This window comes from Xenopus tropicalis, chromosome 5, assembly GCF_000004195.4.
Source record: "Xenopus tropicalis strain Nigerian chromosome 5, UCB_Xtro_10.0, whole genome shotgun sequence".
Taxonomy (NCBI): domain Eukaryota; kingdom Metazoa; phylum Chordata; class Amphibia; order Anura; family Pipidae; genus Xenopus; species Xenopus tropicalis.
The window spans coordinates 64,168,504-64,190,615 of record NC_030681.2 but is presented as its reverse complement, the minus strand read 5'-3'; the positions used below and the strand labels follow the sequence as shown (position 1 = coordinate 64,190,615).

Here is a 22,112-nt window from a genome sequence, read left to right as displayed (position 1 = left end):
AATGTTATGGTTTATTGTCTCTGCTATTAAGCTTTTATTCATAAAAGAAAAGAAAAGTGTTCATTTAAGAATATGACTGATTTTAAAGGTGAACAGTTATGAACATAATAACACAGTAACATAATAACATAGTAAGTTAGGTTGAAAAAATACACACGACCATCAAGTTCAGCCTAAATACCTATATACAGGTATGGGATCCGTTATCCGGAATCCTGATATCCAGAAAGCTCCGAATTACGGAAAGCCTGTCTCTCATCTCATCTCAATCAAATAATTCAGATTTTTAAAATTGATTTCCTTTTTCTCTGTAAAAATAAAACAGTGCTATGTATTTGATCCCAACAAAGGTATAATTAATCCTTATTTGAGGCAAAGTAATCCCATTGGGTTTAATTAATGCTTTATTGATTTTTTAGTAGACTTAAGGTATGAAGATCCAAATTACAGAAATACCATTTGACCAGAATACCCTCGGTCCCAAACATTCTGGATAACGGGTCCTATACCTGTATAACCTGTCTAACTGCTAATTGATCCAGAGGAAGGAAAAAAACCCCATCTGAAGCCTCTCTAATTTACCGCAGAGGGGGAAAAATTCCTTCTGACTCCAAGATGACAATCGGACCAGTCCCTGGATCGATTTGTACTAAAAGCTAGCGCCCATAACCCTTTATTTCCTCACTTGCTAAAAAGCCTAATGACCCAGAACGTATAGCAAATAGAGATGTAGCAAACTGTTCGCCGACGAACTAATTCGCGCGAACATCGGGTGTTCGCAAGTTCGCAAACTTTTCACGTATGTTCGCAATTTGGGTTCGCGTGGCGTTTTTCCGCTGCGTTTTTTCTTGGCCTAAAAACGCCGCACAAGCCACACATGGCGTTTTTCAGCAAATCCCGTTTCCATGGTGCTAATAGTGCGAAATAGCAAAAAACGCCGCGTATTTCCGCTAGGTCTGCCAGCTGCCTTTGTGTATACATAGGAATAGCTTGCGTTTTTCCGCAACGCTGTGTCAACAAAGTATTTTTCAGAGAAATATTTGCCCTAGATCCCCCTCCTGCATGCCACTGTCCAGGTCGTGGCACCCTTTAAACAACTTTAAAATCAGTTTTCTGGCCAGAAATGGCTTTTCTAGGTTTTAAAGTTCGCCTTCCCATTGAAGTCTATGGGGTTCGCAAAGTTCGGGTTCGCAAACTTTTTTTTTGAGGTTCGCTACATCCCTAATAGCAAATGTGCAAGTGGATGAACCCCTGGGTAATAGTGACCATAATGTTATTTCATTTGATGTTTGGTGCAGGAAACAAATTTACACTGGGGCAACAAAGACTGAATTTTAGAAAAGCAAATTTTAGCTCCTTAAGGGCAGTAGATTGGGACATTATGTTTCTGATAAAAACACAGAGCAGAAATGTTTGTCATTTAATATGATATTAAATCATTACTGTTCTCAATTTATTCCATTAATAAGAAAAAGTAGAAGTGTTAAGAATCACCCTATGTGGCTTAACACTGAGGTAAAGAAGTTAACAGGGGAAAAAAAGGAAAGCTTTTAAGAAATATAAGTCAGAGGGGACAGTAGCTGTGTTTAATGAATATAAACACTATAACAAGTGTTGTAAAACAGCAATCCGGAAGGCAAAGATAGAAAATGAGGAGCGCATTACGGCAGAGGCCAAGACTAACCCCAAAAAGTTTTTTAAGTATATTAATAGTAAAAAGATGCAGGTTGAGGGTGTGGCCCCATTGAGTTATAGTAAAAATATGCTTACAGCGGATACATAAAAGGCAGATGTGCTTAACCAGTTCTTTTCTTCTGTGTATACAGTAGAGGAGCCAGTGGGCCAAGTCCCACCCAATAGCTGCACTGTTGCCTCAGCTCCAACTACGCAGTGGTTGACACAGGATATGGTGCTTAAAGGGTTACACAAGATACAGTGGTGTGAAAAACTATTTGCCCCCTTCCTGATTTCTTATTCTTTTGCATGTTTGTCACACTTAAATGTTTCTGTTCATCAAAAACCGTTAACTATTAGTCAAAGATAATATAATTGAACACAAAATGCAGTTTTTAAATGAAGGTTTACGTTATTAAGGGAGAAAAAAAACTCCAAATCTACATGGCCCTGTGTGAAAAAGTGATTGCCCCCCTTGTTAAAAAATAACTTAACTGTGGTTTATCACACCTGAGTTCAATTTCTGTAGTCACCCCCAGGCCTGATTACTGCCACACCTGTTTCAATCAAGAAATCACTTAAATAGGAGCTACCTGACACAGAGAAGTAGACCAAAAGCACCTCAAAAGCTAGACATCATGCCAAGATCCAAAGAAATTCAGGAACAAATGAGAACAAAAGTAATTGAGATCTATCAGTCTGGTAAAGGTTATAAAGCCATTTCTAAAGCTTTGGGACTCCAGCGAACCACAGTGAGAGCCATTATCCACAAATGGCAAAAACATGGAACAGTGGTGAACCTTCCCAGGAGTGGCCGGCCGACCAAAATTACCCCAAGAGCGCAGAGACAACTCATCCGAGAGGCCACAAAAGACCCCAGGACAACATCTAAAGAACAGCAGGCCTCACTTGCCTCAATTAAGGTCAGTGTTCACGACTCCACCATAAGAAAGAGACTGGGCAAAAACGGCCTGCATGGCAGATTTCCAAGGCGCAAACCACTTTTAAGCAAAAAGAACATTATGGCTCGTCTCAATTTTGCTAAAAAACATCTCAATGATTGCCAAGACTTTGGGGAAAATACCTTGTGGACCGACGAGACAAAAGTTGAACTTTTTGGAAGGTGCGTGTCCCGTTACATCTGGCGTAAAAGTAACACAGCATTTCAGAAAAAGAACATCATACCAACAGTAAAATATGGTGGTGGTAGTGTGATGGTCTGGGGTTGTTTTGCTGCTTCAGGACCTGGAAGGCTTGCTGTGATAGATGGAACCATGAATTCTACTGTCTACCAAAAAATCCTGAAGGAGAATGTCCGGCCATCTGTTCGTCAACTCAAGCTGAAGCGATCTTGGGTGCTGCAGCAGGACAATGACCCAAAACACACCAGCAAATCCACCTCTGAATGGCTGAAGAAAAACAAAATGAAGACTTTGGAGTGGCCTAGTCAAAGTCCTGACCTGAATCCTATTGAGATGTTGTGGCATGACCTTAAAAAGGCGGTTCATGCTAGAAAACCCTCAAATAAAGCTGAATTACAACAATTCTGCAAAGATGAGTGGGCCAAAATTCCTCCAGAGCGCTGTAAAAGACTCGTTGCTTGATTGCAGTTATTGCTGCTAAGGGTGGCCCAACCAGTTATTAGGTTCAGGGGGAAATTACTTTTTCACACAGGACCATGTAGGTTTGGATTTTTTTTCTCCCTAAATAATAAAAACCCTCATTTAAAAACTGCATTTTGTGTTTACTTGTGTTATCTTTGACTAATAGTTAAATGTGTTTGATGATCAGAAACATTTTGTGTGACAAACATGCAAAAGAATAAGAAATCAGGAAGGGGGCAAATAGTTTTTCACACCACTGTAAATGTAAACAAGGCACCTGGGCCAGATGGAATACACCCTCGGGTACTGAGAGAGCTAGGGGCAGATTTACAGTGGCCTTTGTTTCTTATATTCTCAGACTCGCTTTCATCAGGTATGGTACCTAGGGATTGGAAGAAGGTGAATGTCATTCCTATATTTAAAAAGGGAGTAAGATCTCAGCCTGGCAATTATAGGCCTGTAAGTTTGACATCCATGGTGGGCAAGTTATTTGAAGGCTTGTTAAGGGATCACATACAAAATGATGTACTGGAGAATGCCATTATGAGCACTAATCAGCATGGCTTTATGAAGGACAGGTAAAGCCAGATCAATTTAATTGCTTTTTATAATGAGGTAAGTAAGAAGCTGGACAGTGGGGATGCAGTAGATATAATCTATTTGGATTTTGCCAAAGCATTTGATACCGTGCCCCACAAACGACTGCTTTCTAAACTAAGGTCTATTGGTCATTTGCACATGGATAGAAAACTGGCTACAGCATCGGGTACAGAGGGTGGTTGTTAATGGTGCATTCTCTACTTGGAATAAGGTTCTCAGTGGGGTCCCTCGGGGTTCTGTACTGGGTCCACTTTTGTTTAACTTGGTCATAAATGACTTACGGGTGGGTATTACTAGCAATGTATCAGTGTTTGCAGATGACACAAACCTCTGCAGACCAGTCAATTCTATCCAGGATGTGGCCACTTATACCCTTAATGGGACTGCACTAGGCAAATCCATAATGGAGAAGGACCTTGGAGTCCTTGTAGATAATAAACTTGGCTGTAGCAAGCAATGCCAGGCAGCAGCTGCAAGGGCAAACAAGGTTTTGAGCTGTATTAAAAGGGGTATAGATTCACGGGAGGAGGGGGTTATTCTTCCCATTTACAGAGTGCTGGTATGGCCCCATCTAGAATATGCTGTTCAGTTTTGGTCTCCAGTGCTCAAACGGGACATTATTGAGTTAGAGAGGGTCCAGAGAAGGGCAACTAAGCTGGTAAAGGGTATGGAAAGTCTCAGTTATGAAGAAAGACTGGCCAAGTTGGGTCTGTTTACACTGGAGAAGAGGCGCTTAAGAGGTGACATGATAACTATGTATAAATATATAGGGGGATCATGTATAGGGGGATCATATAATAACCTTTCTAAGGTTTTTTTACTGTGAGAGTTGTGAAGCTGTGGAATTCCCTCCCCGAAGTCGTGCTGGCTGATACATTATATAGCTTTAAGAAGGGGCTGGATGGATTCTTAGCAAGTGAGGGAATACAGGGTTATGGGAGATAGCTCTTAGTAGAAGTTGATCCAGGGACTGGTCCGATTGCCATCTTGGAGTCAGGAAGGAATTTTGTCCCCTCTGCGGCAATTAGAGAGGCTTCAGATGGGGTTTTTTTGCCTTCCTCTGGATCAACTAGAAGTTAGGCAGGTATATATAGGCATTTTGGTTGAATGTGATGGACGTATGTCTTTTTTCAACCCAACTTACTATGTTACTATATTACTATATTATTATATGATCCCCTTCTCTGTACCCTCTCTAACTCAATAATATCCTGTTTGAGCACTGGAGACCAAAACTGCATGGCATATTATAGATGGGGCCTTATCAGCACTCTGTAAAGTGGATGAATAACACCCTCCTCCCACGAATCTATGCCCCTTTTAATAGAGCTCAAAATCTTGTTTGCTCTTGCAGCTGCTGACTGGCATTTGCTTGGTCCTTCTCCATTATGGATTTGCCTAGTGCAGTCCCATTAAGGGTATAAGTGGCTTGCATATTTTTACATCCCAGGTGCATGACCTTACATTTATCTACATTAAATCTCATCTGCCACTTAGCCACCCAGATTGCTAGTTAGTCAAGATCCTGCTGCAAGGATGCCACATCCTGGGTGGAGTTGATTGGGCTGCAGAGTTTTGTGTCACCTGCAAACCCTCCCTTAAGTCATTAATGAGCAAGTTAAACAAAATTGTACCAAGGATGTACCATTAACAACCACCCTCTGTACCTAATCCTGTAGCCAGTTTCCTGTCCATGTGCAAATGACTTCACTAAGACCAACAGACATTAGTTTAGAAAGCAGTTGTTTGTGGGGCACACTAACATATGCTTTAGTAAAATACAAATAGATCACATCTACTGCACCCCCACTGTCCAGTTTCTTATTGACCTCATAATAGAAAGCAATCAAATTGGTCTGACATGACCTGTCCTCCATAAAGCAATGCTGATTACTGCTCATTCTCAATGCTATTCTCCAGAACATAAATTTGTATGTGATCCCTTAACAAGCATTCAAATAACTTGCCCACCATGGATGTCAAACTTACTGGACTATAATTAGCAGGCTGAGATTATTACTGTTATAGAGATGCTGAATCTTTAGGGTGATGCAGTAGATTCAGTATATAAAATGTGGCTTATCAAGCCATCACTGTACATCAGATTATTCAATATGTAATTTAGATACCAAACATACCCAGCATCCTGAAACTTCTTGTGGGAGGATATAAATTACTATATAGAAAAATACTGAATTGCAAAAAAATAATTTCTTTAAAAAGAATGAATCATTCCTTGATTGCATAAGCAATGAAATGAACAAATCCACAACTTAACAGTTAGTTTGTTTGCAGAACAAAGCAATATTACATGGCTCTGCCTTCCCACATTTGCTAAGTTTTAAGAACACAATGCCTTCAGTCCACATGAGTTCTTTGTGCAGCAAGCAGTATCTCATAGTTCCTGTAAGCATTTGTAATTGCACTCATATTATTGCCACATAAATGATTATGTTTCCCTTCTTAGCTTTCCAGTTCTTAACAGTATGAGACTGCGGCAGGTAGCTTTACTTAGCATGCCTTTTTATTTCAGAGAAGGAATAGAAGGAACAACCCCCTTACCATTTTTTTGGAAATATGATTTCATAACCTGTTGCAATAACAGCATTTTGTATTATCTGTCACAGTTACAAAACTGCCTTGCTTATGGAACAGAAATAACCTATACTTCAGTCCAGAGTCACCACGCGTGACACAAATATTAAATGACTTCATTTGACTTCAGTAATTGGGGCAGGATTATTACTAGTGCTCCTTTTGTGCTGTAAGACTCGGAATATTACAATGCACATCTGCTGACTCGATGCAATCTTCTGTTCCCCAGACAATGACACATTAAGACAGAGAAATATCTCCAGCCTAACTCAAACATTTATGAGAGCTATATAACTGTGAGTTAGCACATTCACTGAAGCTCTGCTTCACAAACACAGCAAAGAGGAGGAAGATGGCTATTAATTATAATCTAAGCTTCCTGAAGGAACTGGAAAGAGAAAAGGTGTTGGAGGTCCTATACCGAGACCAATCACTTCAGAAAGCAGAGGAGGAAAGAATAAGGTATTTTAATTCTCTTTTCTCATCAATTTTGCTGTGTTGTACAACCTCAGTACTGATTCTGTTTTAAAGCATTTTCCACAATATTTATATATTTCTAAATATCTTATAAAGGCAATAACTAAAATAATTCTGCACAAAAACATATGTCTTTCATTTTGACATTGCATATTAAGTATCATATATGTACCATATTTATGGTACATAGTACACATCTTGGTCGATTTTAATATACGATCCAGAACAAAGTTTTTCTAATTAAAGTAGAAAAGTGCAGACAAACCCCTATACTCTCAGCCTCATGACTAGCAGGAATTCCTGTCCTGTATTGCTGAAGATGCATGAAATTAAAAAATTCAACCTATAATGATGAATAATAATACAGGTATCGGACCCCTTATCAGGAAATCCATTATCCAGAAAGCTCAGAATTACGGAAAGCTCGTCTCCTATAGACTCCATTTTAATCAAATAATTCAGAATTTTAAAAGTGATTTCCTTTTTCTCTGTAGTAATAAAACAGTACCTTGTAATTGATCCCAACTAATATACTGTATCCTTATTGGATGCAAAACAATCCTGTTGGGTTTAGTTAATGTTTTATTGATTTTTTAGTAGACTTAAGGTATGGAGATCCAAATTACAGAAAGACCCCTTATCTGGAATACCCTTGGCCCGAGCATTCTGGATAACAGGTCCTATACCTGTACATAGAAAAGCACCTTAAAATATATTTCTTTAAATAATAACATTTAACTTCTAAGACATAACCTTTTTAAATGGCTATTTTAAGGGTGGATTGAGCATTATGGGATTAACATCAATCTAACTAGGATCCTGAGCCTCAGGGTCAGTGAATAAAAGGCATTGTATTCATCCATTAGGGATACGTTTTCAAAATTAATTATACAAATTAACTAAATAATATGTATGCAAATCTATAGTGAAATGGCACTGCACTAAATAAATATTTGCAGTTTGTTCATATTAATATTACTAGGCAAAAAAGTATTTTTATTTGGAGTGTATAACTGCTCATAATATAACTAATTAATTATATAGTAGAATTATGTCTAAAAGTTATGTCTGAAATGTTTGTTGAAGTAAAATATATACATTTTGTGATTAACAGAAAATTGAAAACACATTTGCAGCAGCTACGATGGAAAGGTGCAAAGAGTGTTAGTAGAGAATACGATGAGAGATCTTGTGCTCGCTGCCAGAAAGCTCTAGGCCGGCTGTTAAACAGAGGGTCTGTGTGCAATGGCTGCAGTCACCGGGTGTGCCGGGAGTGCCAGGTTTTCCTCTGCAACCTCATCTGGAAGTGCACAGTCTGTAACGCCCATGGGTAAAAGTAACCCTTTTTATTTTCCTAAATCGTGAAGCAGGAATGAGGGGACACATTTGTGAAAGTTCTATGGTCAACAAAATTATTCACCAAGGTGATATTTTATGTATCTTTAAAGGGGTGGTTCACCTTTAAGTTAACTTTTAGTGTGTTAAGGAATGGCCCATTCAAAGCAACTTGTCTATTGGTCTTCATTATTTATTTTTTTCTATTGTTACTTTTACTTTGTATTACTTATATTTTCCTATTCTTGTCCTCTTCTTTTAATATACCAGTCTTGCATTTAAACCAGAGAAACCAGAGAAAAAGGAAATCATTTTTAAAAATCAGAAATATTTGCTTATAATGGAGTCTATGGGAGACGGCCTTTCCGTAATTCGGAACTTTCTGGATAATGGGTCCCATACCGGTACATTTCTTTCTGTTCAGGCCTCCCCTATTTATATTCCAGTCTCTGACTGCATCTCTACCTTAGCAAATCCCTGGTGGTTAAGGTATTTGGACCTTATGAACCAGATAACTACTGAAATTTAAACTGGAGAGTTGCTTAACAAAAAGTAAAATAATTAAGAAACCACAAATAATAAAAAATGAAGACCAATTGTAAATTGTCTCTACATCATACTAAAAGTTTTCTCAAAGGTGAACAACCCCTTTAAATTCACAACTCAAAAATTTTAATTATCTAGACATTGACTGGAGTAATGGAGTGGCCAGGTCAGAAGAAGTTAATAGGTTTGTAAATATGGTAAATGATAAATTTTTATTTTAGGCAGTTCAAGAGTCTACTAGGAATGATTCACCTGGTGATATCTAATAATACTGAACTCATCTCTAACATTTGTGTGGGTGAGCATTTAGGGAATAGTGATCATAACATGGTCTCCTTTGAGATAATGCTGCAGAGACAGTTCCAAAAGGGAGTAACTAAAACACTCAATTTTTGACATGCAGACTTTGCCAGGGTTTTCCCTCCTCCCGCAGTGAAGACAGAAGGAAAACAGCAATTTGCCCTATAAAGCCTCCTCCCCCTTCCTGCTCTGTGTCTTAGTAACAAGCTTCTGCAATACAAATACATGATTAGAACATACAAGGGCCGGGGAGATGCTACTACGGGGATGGCCAGGAAAAGAAAATTACGGTAAGTATGAAACAATTTTCTCTTTTCCTGGCCATCCCCTCATAGCATCTCAAAAACCCCAGGGTAAGTACCCGAGCAATAAAACAGAGGGGGGGGGGGGAAGAAATAATCACACTAATCAAATTGCTGCTTTTAATTTTAATTATGAATAAATGGCCTTTAGCACCTTCTGGCCAAATAAAGACTCATTATGTGACAAAACATCAATCTTATAATGTCTAAGAAAAGTATTGGAAGAGCTCCAAGTTGCTGCTTTGCAAATCAACTCCGGAGCTGCCTGTGCCGCCGCTGCCCAGGTTGCCATACCCCTGGTAGAGTGAGCCCTCACCCCTTCCGGCATAGCACGACCTTGTTTCTTGTAGGCTGTCGTTATCGCGGTGACAATCCATTGTCCAATGGTTTTGGTAGTAGCTGCTTGACCTTTATGACTGCCAGCTGGGACTACAAACCGGTTCTTAACCTCTCTGACAGATTGAGTTCTGATGATACAGGTTTCCAGACAGTCTCTGACATCTAGACTCTGGTCCACAGTACTATCACCACTAGGAGTTTCTGGGTGAAAGGAAGGCAAAATTATAGGTTCATTGAGATGAAATGAGGAGACAACTTAGGTAAAAATTCTGGCATGGTTCTGACCACAGCTTTCTCAGGATAAAAAACTGGTTCACAGGAGAGTGCCCTTAACTCGCCGATTCTCCTTGCCGAAGTCACGGCAACTAGGAAAGTCAACCTACGGTACTCCCGCCAAATGATCCCTTCTTGGTGCTCCCCCCGGTACTTTCACCGAGAGACCCTCTCTAAGGGCTCTCCCCGGTACTCTCGCCAGGCAGACCCACCTCCAGGACTCACCCCGGTACTCTCGCCTAGGTACCCTCAGAGTAGGACTCCCTCTAGCTGCAGCTTGATCCACCTACCTAGACACTTTGTGCCCTGCTCTCCAGCAGATGTAATGCTGGGGGGTCTTAACCCCACTACCACTCCTGGAGGGGCAATATCCACCCATTCTAGCTTAACACCTACATGTCACTCCTGGAGCGACCTAACTGACTAACTATCTAATAACCGAGCCAGTTGTGCTCCTCTACCCAGAGGCAGTCCGAGGCCTAAGACCCACAGCACATGGCTACATCCCTTTATATATCCTTGCACACCACCTTGTGGCTGCAACCCGAACTGCAGGGATACTCCCTGTTAACTACTAATATCCCAGACCATACCAAGTGTCCCATTAACCAGCACCACCCTGGAGCCTATACTAGGGGTGTCCATCCTGCGGGGACCATTTTTTGTCAAACCCCTACACAAACAATGACACATCACCCTAAATATGAATGCCAGAGGTCTACTGAACAATTTGATGTCCAATATGCATAGATTTGCCAAAGTATGTGATATATACAGACCCCAAATGAAAATTAGTGCATTTCAATTTTCTCAGCTTCTAACTCAGCATCTGCAAATAAAACCCCTGTTGTATAATATATTATGTGGCATAAGATCCCCTAAATGTACAGCGACCCCTGAAAAACATATTTAAAAAAATCACACATTCTGATGAATCCAATGGGCAAAGAGTCCTTTCTACACCAAAGTATCAATTTGCTTTCTTAAAGTTAGTGGTTTTTACAACATTTCTGAAAATCTAAAACTATTGCAATTTGCTGCATTTATCATGCACAATTTCTTGCAAACAAAGGCAAATCACCCCAAATATGAACACCAGAGGACTACTGAAGAGTTTAATGCCCAATATGCATAGATATACCAAAGTCTGTAGTATGTACGGACCACAAAATGAAAATAGTGCATATGCAGTTCTCTCCTGCCAACTCAGCTTTTGCATACAGAGCCCCTTGACATCATATTATATGACGCAAGGCCCCCTAACTGTACAGAGACCCCAGACTATCATATATTTTTGGAAAGTACACATTCTGATGAATTCAAAATCGGTAAGGATATCTTTCTACACTACATAGTAACATAGTAAGTTAGGTTGAAAAAAGACATACGTCCATCACGTTCAACCATAATGACTATATATAACCTGCCTAACTTCTAGTTGATCCAGAGGAAGGCAAAAACCCCATCTGAAGCCTCTCTAATTTGCAGCAGAGGGGAAAAAATTCCTTCCTGACTCCAAGATGGCAATCGGACCAGTCCCTGGATCAACTTGTACTAAGAGCTATCTCCCATAACCCTGTATTCCCTCACTTGCTAAGAATCCAACCAGCCCCTTCTTAAAGCTATATAATGTATCAGCCAGCACGGGAGGGAATTCCACAACTTCACAGCTCTCACAGTAAAAAAACCTTTCCGAATATTTAAATGGAACTTCCCTTCTTTTAAATGCAGTGGGTGCCCTCGTGTCCGTTGGAAGGACCTAATGGAAAATAAAACATTAGAAAGGTTATTATTTATACATAGTTATCATAGTTATCATGTCACCTCTTAAGCGCCTCTTCTCCAGTGTAAACAGACCCAACTTGGCCAGTCTTTCTTCATAACTGAGACTTTCCATACCCTACCAGCTTAGTTGCCCTTCTTTGGACCCTCTCTAACTCAATAATGTCCTGTTTGAGCACTGGAGACCAAAACTGAACAGCATATTCTAGATGGGGCCTTACCAGTGCTCTGTAAGGGGGAAGAATAACACTCTCCTCCCGTGAATCTATACCCCTTTTAATACAGCTCAAAACCTTGTTTGCCCTTGCAGCTGCTGCCTGGCATTGCTTGATACAAGTTTATTATCTACAAGGACTCCAAGGTCCTTCTCCATTATGGATTTGCCTAGTGCAGTCCCATTAAGGGTATAAGTGGCTTGCATATTTTTACATCCCAGGTGCATGACCTTACATTTATCCACATTAAATCTCATCTGCCACTTAGCCGCCCAGATTGCCAGTTGGTCAAGATCCTGCTGCAAGGATGCCACATCCTGGATAGAATTGACTGGTGTGCAGAGTTTTGTGTCATCTGCAAACACTGATACAGTGCTTGTATTAACCTCCCCATTTATGAACAAGTTAAACAAAAGTGGACCCAGTACAGAACCCTGAGGGACCCCACTGAGAACCTTATTCCAAGCAGACAATGTAACATTAACAGCCACCCTCTGTACCCGATCCTGTAGCCAGTTTTCTATCCATGTGCAAACGACTTCACTAAGACCAATAGACCTTAGTTTAGAAAGCAGTCATTTGTGGGGAACGGTATCAAATGCTTTGGCAAAATCCAAATAGATTATACCTACTGCATCCCCACTGTCCAGCTTCTTACTTACCTCATCATAAAAAGCAATTAAATTGGTCTGACCCTAGCTCTCTCAGTACCCGTATTCCATCTGGCCCAGGTGCCTTGTTTACATTTATCTTGTGTAACCCTTTAAACACCATATCCTGTGTATGGAGCGTAGTTGGAGCTGAGGCAACAGTGCAGCTATTGGATGGGATTTGGCCCACTGGCTCCTCTACCTTATACACAGAAGAAAAGAACTGGTTAAGCACATCTGCCTTTTCTGTATCCGCTGTAACCATATTGTTACTATAACTCAATGGGGCCACACTCTCAACCTACATCTTTTTACTATTAATTTACTTAAAAAACTTTTTAGGGATAGTCTTGGCCTCTGCCGCAATGCGCTCCTCATTTTCTATCTTAGCCTTCTGGATTGCTGTTTTACAACACTTGTTATAGTGTTTATATTCATTAAACGCAGCTACTGTCCCCTCTGATATTTCTTAAAAGCTTTCCTTTTTTCCCTATTAACTTTGTTACCTCAGAGTTAAGCCACATGGGGTGATTCTTAACACTTCTACTTTTTCTTATTAATGGAATAAATTGAGAACAGTAATGATTTAATATCATTTTAAATGACAACCATTTCTGCTGTGTTTTTATCAGAAAACATAATGCCCCAATCTATGCCCTGAAGTGCTGCCCTTAAGGAGCTAAAATTTGCTTTTCTAAAATTCAGTGTCTTTGTTGCCCCTGTGTAAATTTGTTTCCTGCACCAAACATCAAATGAAATAACACTAAAGTACCACGTGACAAATCTATGCTAAAAAACAGATCAGGAACACTAATACAGGGATAAAAATGCAATAAAACCACAAACATTGTGCAAATCGATGAAACAACAAAATAAGTCACATGACAGCATAATTAGTGGTCAAAATACCTGATCCATGCTGTCAATATAAACAGTTTTTAGGTAAAAAACAAAAGACAAATGGGTAAAATGAATAAGTAAAAAAACGTGTGAGTGTATACGTGTGTACACATCTAAAAGTTGTGTGATGGTGTGTAAGTGTGTATATGAGTGTCTAAAGTGTATAAAAAAACAAACTGTGCTAAATTGTGTGCTGTATGTGCGTGTGTAAATGTAAGTACTGTGTGCAAATAAAGGCCACTTACCTGTAGGTAGAAGGATGCAGGGATCGCTTGGGGACCATCAGCAGGGATTGAGTTGGGGGGGGAAGGAACGGGACAAGCAGAAGATGCAATGCAATCACATCTGCTGCTTTGAGGTCAGTTCTGCGATGATTGTATGTACGGTGCACATGCTTGGCAGTTAAAGGGTTAAGAGTGGCTTGGATGATTTCTTGAACAAGTATAATATTCAAGGCTATTGTGATGCTAAAATCTGTTTGTATTGATGTTGGTATTGATGTTGGTAAACCATATGGTTTATGTATGTGATTGTATAGATAGGTCAGTATAGGTTTGTGTTTACTGGGTTCACTTGGAAGGACTGAACTTTATGGACTCTGTAACTATCAGACAGAATACTTAAGGATTGTAAACATAGGATGCAGTTTGTTTCCTGCCCAGATTAATGAATAGATACTGATAGTGGGCATTTCACTCACATAGGTTCTCCCAGAACTGCAGCAATCAAAAAGCAGCATAAAGGTACAGTAACACCAAAAAATGTAATTGTTTTAAAGTAAAAATGTAAAGCATGGTTTCCCTGCACTGGTAAAAGTTGTGTTTTTGCTTTAGATGGACTACTATAGCTAATAAAAACAAACTACTACGTACCCCCCACACAGCCAGCCATTCAAGCTGAAATAGGAGAAAAGGCACAGATAACAGCAAAATAACAGATGGGCTTTGGAACAAGATTCCATAGTAGTTTGCAGAGCTAATCTGTTATCTGCAAAGCAAATGTGTGCCTTTTCTCATTTTTCAGCATTAATGGTTGTCCAAATGGGTATACCACAGCTTGTTTATGTAAGCTATAGTAGTTTACTGTATATAGTACAGTGAATTATGTTTTAATCACGTTAAAACATTTTTATTTTTTGGTTTTACAGTTTCAGAATTAGAAACAGAATTAGAAAAGGACACATGCAAAGTACAGACAAACCTAAACAGATGCTGCGACTGGAAATGTATTAAAACCTGTTACAAAACCTTCAAATACAATTTTGTTGATAGAGTTTGTTCTTCTCTATTCATTTGTTTTTGCAAAGGTAAGAGCCAAAAGTCTTACCTAATGATGATGCCCCCTCACAAGGAGCAGTTATAGCTAAAGCCATGCTAAGTACAAGGGAGGACAGAATATTAGCTTCCAAAAAGACTTCAGAACATTACTGATGATGTAACAGACAGTCTCTGATTTGTTATTTGTATATCTTTATTTATAAAGCGCTACTTATGTACGCAGCGCTGTACAGTAGAGTACATTAATACAAACAGGGTGTTAATAAGATAATAATAGATAAATACAAAGTATAACAATAAATACAGATAAATACAGCTGCAATAAGTTAAGAGTCGAGGACACAAGAGGAACGAGGTCCCTGCCCCGTAGAGCTTACAATCTATATGGTAGGGTAACTTACAGACACAAATAGGCAAATATAAGTGCTGTAGGTCACAGTGGGTGACACTACAATATAAGTGCCAGTTCCCAGATCAGGTGCTGGGCGAGTGCTCCAAAAGGTAGTCTTTAACTTTAGTTTTAAAAAGACTGGGGGAGGATTCTCTCCGGAGGAAATCAGGGAGGGCATTCCAAATGTAAGGGGCAGCAAGGGAGAAAGGTTTAAGGCGGGAAACTGCAGTAGTAGTGGGGGGCGCAACCAAGCGATTGCTCTGCGAGGAACGAAGGAGTCGACTGGGAACGTACAGAGACACAAGGGAAGAGATGTAGTGAGGAGCAGAGGAATGGAGGGCTTTGAAGTTTAGGAGAAGAAGTTTGTAAGATATTCTTTGTTTAATAGGAAGCCACGATAAGGACTTTAGCAGGGGAAGGGCCTGAACTCTCCTGGATGAGAGGAGGAGAATTCTGGCAGCAGTATTTAATATAGACTGTAGGGGGGAAAGATGGGAGTTAGGGAGGCCGGTTAATAGCAGGTTGCAGTAGTCCAGTCGTGACAGGATGAGGCATGCATGAGCAGCTTAGCTGTTGCAGTAGAAAGAAAGGAATTTTGGCAATATTGCGTAAGAAAAAGTGACAGGTTTTGACAGCGGTGTTAATGTGGTTAGAAAAGGAGAGACTGGAGTCAAAGATCACCCCCAAACAACGCGCCGAATCGACAGGGTTGATGAGGGTGCCATCAATAGAGATAGAAAAGGGGGGGGGGTAGGACCAGGCTTAGGCGGAAAGATCATTAGTTCAGTTTTTGTTAGGTTGAGTTTGAGGTGGCGTTGGTTCATCCAGTTAGAGATAGCCAGGAGGCAGTTAGAGATTTGAGTCTCAGTTTCAACTGTTAACGAAGTGGTCGACAGATAAATTTGGATATCATCAGCATACAGATGGTATTTGAAGCCAAATGAACAGATAAGATCTCCCAAAGACAGCGTGTAAAGGGAGAACAACAACGGCCCAAGTACAGAGCCTTGGGGTACCCCCACATTAAGAGGAACTGGAGATGAGGTTTTGTTAGCGTAGGAGAGAGTGAAAGAATGGTTAGAGAGAAAAGAAGAGATCCAGGATGCAGCCTGACTACGGAGACCAATCGAATGCAGAATTTGCATCAGGAGGGAGTGGTCAACCGTATCAAACGCAGCCGATAGACCTAGGAGGATTAGTATGGAAAAGTGACATTTGGCTTTGGCAACCTGAAGATCGTTTGTAACTCTGCACAAGGCTGTTTCAGTAGAGTGCGCAGGCCGAAAACCAGATTGCAGAGGGTCTAATAAATTATGGCCATTAAGAAAGTTAGTGATACGGGAGAAGACAATACGCTCTAAGATTTTGGAGGCAAGTGGTAGAAGTGAGACAGGGCGGTAGTTAGAGAGACAGGACGGGTCCAGCAGGGCCTTTTTTAGGATGGGCTTGACACAGGCCTGTTTGAAGGAAGAGGGGAAGCTTCCAGAGGTCAGAGAAGAGTTAAAGATGTGAGTAAGAGCCGGAATAAGTTCAGGAATGCAGTGTTTAAGCAGAGAGGAAGGCATAGGGTCAAGAGAGCAAGTGGTGAGCAGAACCGACAAAAGAAGGTGGGAGACCTCGGAGACAGTTACGGGACCAAAAGAGTTAAGACATGCAGAGGGGGGCTGAGGAAGGAGGAGCTGGTCTGTATTAGTAGAGGGGGGAATCTGATTGCGGATGGACTCCACTTTGTTCATGAAGTCCTGGGGAGAGTGCATAGGGGGAGGTAATGGAGTCTGTGAGGGACGCAGAAGGGTATTGAAAATAGAAAACAGGCGTCGTGGGTTGGATTTATTGTGGTTTATGAGGGTGTTATAGTATTCCTGTTTAGCCTTCGACAGGGCAGAATTGAGGCAGGCCAAAAGGAATTTATAATGGATAAAGTCTGCTTGCGTACGGGATTTTCCGCAGACCTCGTACAGGAGCGTAAGAATTTGGTGTGCACATTCAGCCACGGGCGTGGGTTTTGAACCCGAGTACGCTTAGGCTGATGAGGTGCAAATATGTCAATGGTGGAGGCAAGTATACTGTTGTACTCGCTAACCAGGGTATCAGGGTCCGACATCTCATCAAAGGAGGAGAGACTGGACCTGAAAGAGGAAGCTAAGGCCGGGAGATCTACGCCGGGAGATCACTTTAATATGAAGTGCAAAAAAGACAATCTGCTTGAGTTCTGGGCTTGAAAGCCTTATATATTATCAATGCAAATCATACTGTCTATGTCAATTTTTTGGGAACAGACTATTCTGTTAAGCCACTTGGCTTTTCCATAAATGCAGCATCTTATATATTAATGTTCCTTTAAATCATTCTGAATTTTTCCAGGGAAGTTAAAATAAAGACTGGTGAGTGGTTCTTTGAAGAAAGAGAAAAGAAATTTCCTTCTGCAGGTAACAGTTAACATTTTAAGCCATATATTTTAAACTGTCCTTCTTGACTGTAAATATGGGCTATCTGCTCAGTATTGGATTTGATATCATAGTAAATCGACCATTAGCACTATATGTTACACATGCAGAAGCAGCAATTTTGTGATGTACAAGATGTGTGCAGCTACATAATGCTATATTAGTTTACTGTATATAGTACAGTGAATTCTGTTTTAATCATGTAAAAACAATTTTATTTTTTGGTTTTACAGTTTCAGAATTAGAAACAGAATAAGAAAAAGCACTAATCAACTTATCACTTTGCATATTTGCATATACAGACCCCAAATGAAAATGAGTGCATTTGAATTTTCTCAGTTGCTAACTCAGCATCTGCAAATAAAACCCCTGTTGTATATTATGTGGCATAAGACCCCATAAATGTACAGCGACCCTTGAAAAACATTTAAAAAAGTACACATTCTGATGAATCCAACATGGATTTATCTGTTCTAACTGTAACTCACTGTTTGCCAGTTCTGCTTCTAACCTATCTCAATAAGTTTCTCATAAGTTTCTGTTTAAGTTTTCAGTAACCTAAGGGGCTGATTTACTTACCCACGAACGGGTCGAATGGAGTCCGATTGCGTTTTTTTCGTAATGATCGGTATCTTGCTATTTTTTCGTATGTTTTGCGATTTTTTCGGATTCTTTACGAATTTTTCGTTACCAATACGATTTTTGCGTTAAGTTTTAACGCTACGAAAAATGCGCAACTTTTCGCGTAAGTTTTAACGCTACGAAAAATGCGCAACTTTTTACGCAACTTTGGTAATGGATACAAAAAACTCGCGTTTTTACGCAAAAATCGTATTGGTAACGAAAAATTCGTACAGAATCCGAAAAAATCGCAAAACATACGAAAAAGTCGCAAAATGTTCGTTTTCAAGTCGGAACTTTTCCAATTCGGGTCGGATTCGTGGGTTAGTAAATCAGCCCCTAAGTTTTCAGATATAATGTATCCTTTATAAAGCCATGCTAATTATTACTTTTAATGCCATTTTCCAGAACATAATCTTGAATGTGATCTCTTAACAAATCTTCAAATATCTTTGCCACCACACTTTAAATTTATTTTTTTAATAATTTGACTGAGGCTTTATTATCTGTGAAAAGTTCAAGCCATAAGGATTCAGCCCCTTCATGTCCCAACAGCACTGCCTCTATAGTGGGTTTTAAATTATGCTAAACAAACAGACATACCCCTTCCCCTTTTCTGTTTGCAGTACCCTTCCAAAACCAGATATAGCCTTGTATATTTACTGCCCAGTTGGATGGCTCGTTCAGCCGTGTTTCAGCAATGCCAATTACATCATATCATATTTCCCCCGCATTGCAAATACATTTAGCTCTCCTATTTTACCAGAATTTGTAAACACACATTTAATACTGGTACCAGCTTGTATCCTGTTTAAATATACTTTTTGATCCTCTCTGCTCTTAGCAATATCTCCATCTAAATCTCCATCCCATTTTCCCTTACTATGCCCAAATCATTTTCTAACTTACCTTCCACAGCATTACTACTTCCTTTCCCCCATACTAAATTTAAAATCTCCTCTGAGTTTCTAGCCACCCTCTCCTCCAAAGGAGCCACACCGTCATCAATGAGTGTAGCCCATGCCTGGAAAAGAGCCTGTAGTCAAATGAAAAATCAGCCCAGTTCTCCAGAAACCCAAATTCCTCTTCCTTACACCAATCTCTCAGACATGCATTAATTTCCTTAAAGTGACACTGACACTAAAAAACAACTCTTCAAAATATGAATGTACATAAAAAGTTGCCTATAGGTCAAATTGATTGTTTTTCACTGATATGGCTGCTTTTGTAAGTAATTGTTACTTAAAGTTCCTAAACCTGACTGTTTTGCCAACCTGACTGTCCCTTCTAAACCCGTCAGTTATAGCTTCTAATGCTAAAGGTGGCCATACACGTGGCGATCCGACGATGTTTCGTACGACCATCGGTCGCACGAAACATCGTAAGATCCGCCACACACCATTCAGGGCTGAATCGGCAGGTAAGGAGGTAGAAACAATAGGATTTCTACCTCCTTCTGCCGATTCAGCTCTGAAGGGAGAATTTTGGTCAGGCGCCTTCTATGGCGCCCGATCGAAATTTTCAAACTTGTCCGATCGGCGAGTCGTCCGATATCGGCAGCTTCCTGCGATATCGGTCGACTCGCCGACATGCCATACACGCACCGATTATCGTACGAAACGAGGTTTCGTACGATAATATCGGTGCATGTATGGCCACCTTAACGGCCTAACTGCTCCACAAATATGGCTGCCTGCTCATAGAGGAACATGGGGTACCAAAGAGGTAATGTAAAAGCATCAGAGAAATACTTTTATGGCAAAATTATTAAGGTTAGGCAAAGACAATGCAATGATAGATGTAAAAGAAGGTTCCATTTCTGGTGTCAGTATCTCTTTAAGCCCCTCCTGCCTTCTTAACATTTTAACATGTCTGAGACACTTACCTTGGAAGTTCTCATCCTCACTCAGCTTTTCATCTAGGTTTTAAAAATAACTCTTGTTTTTAAAAATAACTCCCCTCCTCTATAAGTAATACCAATTATTAAGACTGTCGGGTCAACCCCAGACCCTACTAACAATCTGTCTACTCATTCCACCACTTGTCGAATCCTAGCCCTAGGCAAACAACAACAGTTTAGCATGCACAGCATACACCAAATGCCTTTTGGTTTATAATGCTTGCTAGATTAGATTTCATGCAACACTCTTTTGGCAGCTTACACACTCACAGTATGTAACATATTGGGTTTTAAAATGCTTAATCTTTTAATAACATACACTAAATCTTAAAGGACATGTTACATTTAAATCTTTGCAGATTTAAATGTAACTGATGAGGGGTCAGAAAAAAAATGGCTGCTGGGTGAAACTGCTATTTGCTTTAGGAAAATGTGATGGTGCTGGCAAACGAAGGGGATATATGCAGTACAAATGATGCCATTTGGGTGGGGGAGATGTGCCCAACTGATATACATTGTAGGAAAATGTAGGCTTTACATGTCCTTTAAGTTGTGAGCTGATACGCTGTCAGGTAAATGGCAAAGCCCATTTCGTGGAATTCTCTATACCATTGTGTTGTATTTATGCTGTTATTTTACATAAGTTCTGGCAGAAGAAAAAACGTACAAAAATTATACTGTTTTTCCACAGCGAAGCATGGCGGTTTGTGGCAAATTTTGGCACTGTTTTTTACACAGCATAATAAATCTGCCCCTAGAAGTTGTTGGATAGCTGTCAAGGAGTGTATTACCAATTGTCCCAGGCTGCAGTAAGCAGAGTAAATAATATAACTAGATTTGTTCAAAGTAATTAGGTATCAGGAAAAAGTAAGTTATCTTGATCAACTCCTACTACACAGTGATTAGATGTTAAAATTTTTGTATCATAATTAAATTATAAAATACCTACTATCTGTTTAGAAAGCATGCAGTGCACTGCCTCATGTATAGAAAGTGCTTTTAGCACTTTTCATTGTTTTGCAAGATTTCAATGTAGATAATGGGAGATTTTGGCACGTATTTAAATCTGATTGAATTACTCGTGATTAGTGATGTATAGGTAACCACAAAGTTTTCTTCTCAGTATGACAGATATTCTTTTCAAAGATAAGCATGTTTTTAATGATAAGCACATTTTCTCTGTGCAAATATGGGTCCATCAGACCGATTCGGCAACTTATCTGCCCCTGTATTGGCACCCCAACAGGCCTACCTAAAATTGGCCAGATCTTGATCGGGCAGGTTTGATTTTCTCACCTTTATACCAGTCAGTGCCTGGAAACACTGTCAGTACAGAAAACAAAAGTTAGGAACCAAATCTAAAGGTGGACACCCAAGCACAGATTCTTGCCGCCAATTCAGCTCTGAGTCAGCAGCTTATCAACCCATGTTTAGGGCGCTTGGATAGCCTACCCGACCGATATCTGGCCAAAAATTGTGATCCAATCATTTGGCCCTAGGGCGTAACAATTAGATAAGTTTGATATCGCCTACCTCAAGTTGGGCATATTGGGAAAAGGACGGTGACGGTGACGATCAGACGTTTCAGTGTATGGCTTAAAGCTTCTGGCTTTAGGCCTATTTTTGTGATATATTATCATTGTTTATCATTGTTATCATGCTGTGTAAAAAAAAAATAATTTCAACAGTTAGAAAACCAAAGTGAAGCATCTGATTGGCTGCTATAAGCAACATCACTGGTAATGTTTCTCTCGACTTTTTACACAGCATGATAAATATACCCCTAGGTGTGCTAAGAATAGCACAGGACTGGGAATGTTAGTGGTGCCTTGTAGTCTATAAAAATGTATACTTGGCATTACGTGTAGATCAAGTGCTAGTTAT

The 22,112-nt window shown here is 40.0% G+C and overlaps 1 protein-coding gene across 1 annotated transcript in view; it reads left to right on the top strand.

Annotated features, from left to right (window-relative positions):
* The window catches only part of sytl3 (synaptotagmin like 3), a 45,606-nt gene that overhangs the window by 2,916 nt on the left and 20,578 nt on the right, over positions 1–22,112 (top strand). Inside the window, exons 2-4 of the mRNA XM_002937212.4 lie at positions 6,703–6,935; positions 8,065–8,280; positions 17,625–17,689. Coding sequence (XP_002937258.2) covers positions 6,826–6,935; positions 8,065–8,280; positions 17,625–17,689 — 391 coding nt within the window. The 5' untranslated portion in view covers positions 6,703–6,825. The remainder of the gene's footprint in view (positions 1–6,702; positions 6,936–8,064; positions 8,281–17,624; positions 17,690–22,112) is intronic.